General features: G+C 45.5%; 1 protein-coding gene across 5 annotated transcripts in view; it reads right to left on the reverse strand.

The window, feature by feature from the left end:
* The window catches only part of LOC102214678 (regulator of G-protein signaling 17-like), a 33,430-nt gene extending 25,261 nt beyond the window's left edge, over positions 1–8,169 (reverse strand). For 2 of the 5 annotated variants that reach the window (XM_013915339.1, XM_013915338.1), the window contains exon 1: positions 8,070–8,169. In XM_013915339.1, the coding sequence (XP_013770793.1) occupies positions 8,070–8,151 (82 nt within the window). In that variant the 5' untranslated portion in view covers positions 8,152–8,169. Of the gene's footprint in view, positions 1–7,300; positions 7,866–8,069 lie in introns of those variants that run through there. The other 3 variants (XM_005750800.2, XM_013915340.1, XM_013915341.1) reach the window with 2 other exon arrangements.
* Positions 8,170–8,406: the final 237 nt, after the last annotated feature.

Raw genomic sequence — 8,406 nt, forward strand, 5'->3', positions numbered from 1 at the left:
AGCACTCTGAGAATCATGTTCTTTGATTTCTCCAGTGCCTTTAACACCATTCTTCCCACAGTCCTGAAGGACAACCTGGAGAACTCAGGAGTGGAGCATCACCTCACTACCTGGATTTTGGGTTACCTCACTGACCGACCACAGTATGTGAGAACTCAGGGCTGTGTGTCGGAGAGGGTCGTCTGCAGTACAGGCCCCACAGGGAACGGTTCTGGCTCCGTTCCTCTTCTACACTGCAGACGTCTCCCACAACTCCACCCAGTGCTTCCTGCACAAGTTCTCTGATGACTCTGCAATAGTCGGCCTCATCACTGATGAGGACGACAGGGAGTACAGAGAACTGACCCAAGACTTTGTGGACTGGTGCAAGCTGAACTGCCTCCAGATCAACACTAATAAAACCAAGGAGCTGGTGGTAGACTTCTGCAGGCACAAACATCCTCCACTGCAACCACTGAACATCCAAGGTATGGACATCAAGGCTGTGGACAGCTACAGGTAGCTTGGTGTTCATCTGAACAATAAACTGGACTGGACTCATAATTCAGACGCCCTCTACAGGAAGGGCAGAGCAGGCTGTACCTGCTGCGGAGACTCAGGTCGTTTGGAGTGAAGGGCCCACTCCTGAAGACCTTCTATGACTCTGTGGTGGCCTCAGCCATCTTTTAAGGTGCGGTCTGCTAGGGCAGCAGCATCTGTGCTGGGGAAGAGAACTGAACAGGCTGATCCGGAGGTCCAGCTCTGTTCTAGGATGCCCTCTGGACTAGGGCTGGGCCATATCATACCGTTCCCGGTAATACCAGTATAATGTTGGGCAACGATAACAAAATAAAATATCGCGATAGAATATGAGTAAAACGCAGTGCCTTTGTTTTCATACGCACATGGCCGAAAAAGCATGGTGGCAACGGAGAATGAGAAAGGGGAAAGTGGATCCTTTAATGAAACAGATGAACCAGAACTGGTTTGTAAAAATGGTGCAACTTCAGTGATGTGGAACTGGTTTGGTGTTTGTCCGTCAGATACACACCAAAGCAAATTTTTTTGTAGAACATGCAAGCGGCCGTCGTTATTGCCGTATTTGTCAGACTAAGGTGCTCGTAAATCTGGAAGCAATCTGGGTCCTAAACTCTGTATGCTTCAGGTCCCAAAGTCAAATGAACACTGCGGCATCACTGAGAGTTAAAAACTGTCTAAATTCTTTAATCTGTAATAAAATGATCAGCGTTGCTGCTTTACCAGGTGTAACAGTTAAGTTTACAGTTAAGTTAACAGTTAAGGGCAGAGCAGGTTGTACCTGCTGCGGAGACTCAGGTCGTTTGGGGTGGAGGGCCCACTCCTGAAGACCTTCTATGACTCTGTGGTGGCTTCTGCTATCTTTTATGGTGTGGTCTGCTGGGGCGGCAGCATCTCTGCTGGGGACAGGAAGAGACTGAACAGGGTGATCCGAAGGGCCAGCTCTGTTCTTGGATGCCCTCTGGACCCAGTGGAGGTGGTGAGTGACAGGAGAACGGTGGCTAAGCTGTCATCCCTGTTGGACAACGTCTCCCACCCCATGCAGCAGACTGTGACAGCACTGAGCAGCTCCTTCAGTGGCTGCAGCACCCACGGTGTGGGACGGAGAGATTTCGCAGGTCTTTCCTCCCCACTGCTGTCAGACTCCACAACAAAGACTTTAACTGAACAAACACACACATCCACACATGTGCAATAACACTAAGTGCAATAATCTTTTCTGGCATCGTTGTATTTTTACTCAGTTGTATATAGCATTCGTATTCTATTTTTATCTCATTGTATATTTTTATTCTATTTTATTCTACTGTATATAGTATTTTATTTTATTTTATTCTATTCTGTACAGCTGTGTACTGTATTTATTCTTATTGTATTCTAATTTTTGCGTCATAACTTTTGCACTGTCCACTTCCTGCTGTGACAAAACAAATTTCCCACGTGTGGGACTAATAAAGGTTATCTTATCTTATCTTATCTTATCTTAAGTTTAACATCCAGGCATCCATGAAAACAGGATTTATTACATTTAACAGAGTTAGAAGTTAGCAGGAAGTTAGTGGTTAGCTCGCTAGTTTTGCTAGTTACCTAAACATGATATTGCATGTTCTGACTGAGAGATTTCTGAAAAAATTCAAACGTACAGCTCTTCTTCTTGCACACTGCAGTTTAATAATAATAATAATAATAATAATAATGGATTGCATTTATATAGCGCTTTTCTAGGCACCCAAAGCGCTTTACAATTCCACTATTCATTCACTCTCACATTCACACACTGGTGGAGGCAGCTACAGGTGTAGCCACAGCTGCCCTGGGGCAGACTGACAGAAGCGAGGTTGCCATATCGAAAGAGCTGCTTTGTGGACGCGCCATCGGCCCTTCCACAAAGCACCTCTTTTTAACTTCGGTGGATATTATACATGGTTATGCTCAGGATATGTCAGCCCATTTCTACTGGAAATGCCTTTTGGTTAAACCTTCAGCAAGGAATTTGCATTTGCACTGTTCAATTTTTATATAGCTTTAATGCACATAAAAACAGCTGCTTGATTAAGTGAAAATAAATGGATGGGTTTTTGCGCTAGTAAAGTTGTGGAATTGTATTTTGTCTCGCATCAATTATATCGTCAGTAATATCGTTATCGCAAATTTTCAAATATATATTGTGATAAATATTTTTGGCCATATTGCCCTGCTGTAGTCTGGACCCAGTGAAGGTGGAGAGTGACAGGAGAACGGTGGCTAAGCTGTCATCCCTGTTGGACAACATCTCCTAGACCATGCAGGAGACTGACAGCACTGAGCAGCTCCAAACACGCACACAAACACAGACGCACGCACACACACACACATGCACAAAAACACACACACACGCACACATGTACACAAACACACGCACACACACAGACGCGCACACACATGCACACAAACACACGCATACACACAGACGCGCACACACGCACACAAACACACACACAGATGCACACACACACATGCACAAAAACACACACACAAACACACACACACGCACGCACAAACACACAGACGCACACATGCACACAAACACACACACACACGCACAGAGCTGTGTTTACATAATTAAGTAAATTTCAAATATTAATCTGAGAGATTAGCGCTTCATAATTTCACCATCTGATCAGCAGCAGCACTCTGCATGTGTGTGTTAGGGAGAGGTCCTAATGACAAAAACAGATTAGTGTTGTTCTGTTTTCAAACTGTGTTTTTTAAACAGCAGACATGTGGACAAAGGACACATGGAGCTATAAGGACATGAAGACATGGAGTGTGATACAATGAAAGACATAAATGCAGAAAAGGGGAATAAATGTTTGAGTCATGGTGACTGTAGAGTGTGAACAGTTCTATGTTTCATCATGACACCAGGCTGACAGCACCGGTGGACTTGAGCCTGGGGCAGAAAGGAAAGGAGCTGTACCGACATGTTGGACACACAGGCTTAGTTTCCTTTTCGAGCACTCACACTCGAACGCAGTCAGCGGTGTCTAAATCAGCCGAACCGTTCTGAGGTGACACATTTGAGGTTTTTCAGCTTCAACAAACTGCATCAGACTCAAGATTCAGCCCCTGTCCTTATTAGGAGAAGCCTTTTGAAATATACACACGTTTATGCTCGTGCACGTGCACTCAGAGCGCGCACACACACAGCGTAACCAAGCAGGCTGCCACATGCCCATTTTAAGGCTACAAGGATGTTAGCATTGACTGAAAGGGCTTCAGGCCAAGAAACAAACAGACAGAATCCTATAAAACACTTAGAGTTTAAGAAACAAACACTTTCTGCAGCAGCTACAGAAAGAAGTAAAAGACAGTCTGTATGCATGTTTTTACCTGGACACACTGGGACCTCCTCCCAGCTGGACTTGAAACACACAGTAGACTTCGGCACACTCTCTCAGTAGGAGCAGCAGCTCTAATCTTTTCAATTCAGTTTTAGTTTTTTAGCAGCAAATCACAACAATAGTCACCTCAAGGTGCTTTATAGAGCCAATGAAGAAAAGCCAATATTTAGGACATTCCGATAATAATGAATGACAGTAGTCAAGCTTACAAGTAATAAATACACAAATGCACAAATGGAAGAAAGCAGTCTTACATATTTGTTTAATATGTGCGTTGAAGGGCATGTCCTGGTCAAAAATGACTCCAAGGTTCCTCACAGTGTTACTGGAGGCCAAGGTAATGCCATCCAGAGTAAGAATCTGCTTAGATACCATATTTCTAAGATTTTCAGGGCCGAGTACAATAACCTCAGTTTAATCTGAATTAAGAAGCAGAAAGTTAGCGGCCATCCAGGTCTTTATGTCTTTAAGACATTCCTGCAGTTTAACTCATTGGTGTGTGTTATCTGGCTTCATGGGTAGGGGTGGCTCCTTTGTTGGCTGTAGCCAACAAAGGAGCTACAATCAGAGATTTACTACAACTGCTTTGTCCTGAGTGCTGTCTACTCACTGTAGCTGCATGCTGGATGCATCCAAACATCCCTGATTCCTCAGAGGAGTTTCCGGGACCACAACACAGACTCTGGTAAGGGAAGGGGTGGTGGGCTCTGTGCTCATGTGCTTCAGGACAACAACAGTGGAATCAAAGACAGTCACTGCACACTGAGATTCCATTCAGTCCATTCAGTGCAGGTGCTTTTATCTACCTCACGGGCTAACGGTAGCCACAGTTACCATTGTTTACAACGCTAGCTCAAGTCTCATCCACCTCCAACTTCTATCAGCAGAAAGCAGAGACCCCAGAGCACATCCATGCTGTTGCTGGGACTTTAATAAGGCATTTTTGAAATCATTACCCTGCAAATTCCACCAGCATGTTAACTGTCCTAGCAGCGGGGACAGGACACTGGACCATGTGTACAGGAATAGAGCCACGCTCCTCCCCACATGGGACAATCTGACCCCCTCTCGCTGCTCCTTATCTCTGCATACACCCCCTCTCAGGAAACAAACTCCTCTAAGCACCGGGGTCATTAAAACAAGGCCAGATGTTGTTCTCTTGATCTGACAGACTGATCCGTCTTCGAACTGCAGGACCTAGAAACCTTCACTCAGTCTATCCTTTTCTACAGTAAGTGCCTTGTAGAGAATGTGACAGTCACCAAACCATCCAGGTTTTTCCTAACCCATGACGAGTGAAGTCCAGGCTCTGATCACAACTCGTAACTCAGCCGAAGGGTGAGAGACAGTTCTTTATACACGACTGGGAGGAGGTACAGGAGGAAGACAGGGGGCTTGCTCACCGACAGCAACCCCCATCAGGTGCGGAGAGGTGTGCAAACCCTCATCAACTACAAAGGCCAGAGTCCCCCAACCCCTGACAGCAGCCTCAAACTCGCAGAGGAGCTCAACGTCTTTTTTGCTCTGTTTGAGGCCACCCCGCTAAGCTCACCCGGACCCACAACACCACCACCTGGTAAAGAAGGCCCAGCAGCGGCTGCACTTAGAATAACCTGGAGCAGGAGCTGCTGCTGGCCTTCAGGCTCTCCTCCTGCCTGGTGTTTGGTACTCAGGGGTCAGACAGGCTGCACAGAGGGTCACTATTCCTCCAGACTCACTAACAGCTTCTTCCCCGGGCCATTCGGACTGTTAACACTACTTTCCTGTTTACTCCTGATTTATTTACTATTTCTATGATTTTTACTGCTGCTCAGTCAGCATGGAGTAGCCACCATACTGTTGTACATGTACAATGACAATAAAGGGCTATTCAATTCTATTGTAGTGACTGATTTTAACATGGATTATTACTCATATATATATTAGAGATTTAAAAAATCATATACAGAACTAAATGGGAGCCCAACAAAAGCAGCAGCTTCAGAGCTCTTCCTCAAGGTCCTCAGACGGGTACCACTAATAGTATTAAGGTGTTATTAACGGTCCAAAGACCACATTCAGGCTCAGGAGCAAACACACTCTGAGGGAAGACCTGCCTGTATTACCCCCACTCAGAATATAAAACCAACCTGAAGGGAAACATTTAAGATGGAAATCTCCACAGCCCGGCACAGGTGGGAAAAATAAAGTATAAATACCTTATTACTATACTTATGTACAACTTTTAGGAGCTGTACTTTAATTGAGTAGTTATTTTTTAACCGACATGAGCGTAAACTGTAACACATGAGGCAATCCTACTCGTGTATAAATCACCGGGGTACGTCGCATAAAAAGAGATGAAAGAGGCACAACTGAAGTCAGGGGTTAATGTGGTTTGTTTCGGACCTAACCCCTCACCGAGGGGAGATGTCAGCATCAAGCTGAGAAGCAGGGAGTGGGAGGAGCATAAAGTAAAGTTTTTCAAGTCAGAGATAGCGTTTCTGTAAGCGCAGCAACAGGACAACATTTTACACATGCAGGTAAATCCAACCGAGTTCATGCTGCCGTGTACACACACAAGCCCTTACTGCCTTTGCTTACATTTGAAAAACAACTATTAAGCATTTCTTAGTAATGTGTTAAACATTTCCCTGTTTATGACTTACTCCACAATTTTACATCTTTATTCTAGCAGAACATGCTTTATAATCAAAATGAGATAATTTACTGCTCTTTACAGTTGGGGCAGATTTGTATTGAGCATAGTTCAGGTTATTGTTGGCCTGCTCCCGGCGCCAACATGTAGGCAGCTGCTCATGTTCTGCTTCAGTGATTCAGGCTGACTGCATTTATTGCAATGAAAATTCATCTCAAGTAGGTTTATATTCTCATTTTTATACCACAAGGTTGAGTTATGTGTGCGCAGCTGTCAGACGTCCTCCAGGGAGCTACTCTTTCATTTCTTACTCTGTACTTCTTCAAAGAGTTTATTTAGTACTTCGACATTTACTGGAGTATTTTCAAAACTACTATCTGTACTTCTTATTTAAATACAGAATGTCTGCCGCCTCTGCAGCTTTCAAATATTCAACTTGAAAGTCTGCTGGGCCCTTTCATTGTTGTTTACAAGCCAACACATGAAAATCAGCATTTCCCAGACTGTTCAGCTTTTCAGGAACTGAGAAATACAGTTGACCATGATGCATTTTCCACTAAAGACCTTTGCCTTTCCTCGAACACCCACAGATCAGAAATCATTTTTCAAATCTTAGATATGAACCTTCAGTTCGGTCGATAATCAACAGTATCGACAGCATGGCGTGACTCACGCCGTACCTGCATCCATCGTCTTTAAGGTGACAGGAGTGCCCACGGCAGCACGCTAAAGCACACAGAAAGCATTCAGCCACACAGCTCACCAGAGACGGGACGATTCAGCGGTGAACGATCGACAAACCAGTCCTTCTTTCTCCTTCCTTTCAGCCGCTCGCTAACAGCCACGACGCCTCCATCAATCAGCACGCCTTCACTCCCGTAAAGGAGGAAGAGACGAAGGGTGGGGGGCAGGAAGCAGAATCAGAGGTATTGTGACACACAGGGGTTCTTGGTTTCTCTCTGAAACTTGATGAATCAGACCTGGCGTCCACACACACACACAACTAACCCTGCCACGAGGACTGCACGGACCTCTTCACACCACCGAGGCAGGAAAAGGAGGAAAAAGCTGCTAAAAGCAGTGTTTACATTCTTGAACTTGTTCATCTCTGGAATCAGTCCAGTCTCGACTTGTCAAAGTTTCTCTCTTTCACAGGAAAACCAACCTGACCACATCCCTGAGGCTAAATCCCCACAGCTCATCACAACATCAGCCCAGCTGTCACAGCCCAGCTGCTCGCTTGGCCTGTGCCCTTGTTCTTCTCAACACATTACAGACAAAACCCTTTACGTGCTTCTGGTCCGAGATGAGCGTCACATTACATCCAGTTTCAGCTCTCGTGCATGTTACAACATGACAGCACCTTCCCTGGTCTGCTGCTGCAGAGTCCATAAAGAAATGATTGTGTGGTGCGCGAGGACAACTCTCACACTGCTGATGGTGATGTGACCTCATTACTGCTAGAAGAGGACGTGTTTGTGTGGCACACGGACAGACGGACACAGAGAGGACACACAGTCAGAGGGCTTTACCAGAACATCCGCCATGTCGAGAGAGCGGCCGGTCGGTTAGAGCGTGCGTCGTCAGCGGTGTTAGCAGGCCGGGCACACGCATGTCATCCACTCTTCAGCCTCGGACCTCTGCTTTACACACACACACACACACACACACACACACACACACACACACACACACACACACACACACACACACACACACACACACACAGCGAAATGCACAAAAGCACATACAGTCCAAACACATGGAGATGTTCACAAATGCAACATCAAACAGCACCAACAAATCCACCAAGAGTCAGATTTATTCACAAGGTGTCCACACACACACACACACACACACACACACACA

The sequence above is a fragment of the Pundamilia nyererei genome, unplaced genomic scaffold (assembly GCF_000239375.1).
Source record: "Pundamilia nyererei isolate P.nyererei 1_Seehausen unplaced genomic scaffold, PunNye1.0 scaffold00288, whole genome shotgun sequence".
In the NCBI taxonomy this organism is placed as follows: Eukaryota; Metazoa; Chordata; class Actinopteri; order Cichliformes; family Cichlidae; genus Pundamilia; species Pundamilia nyererei.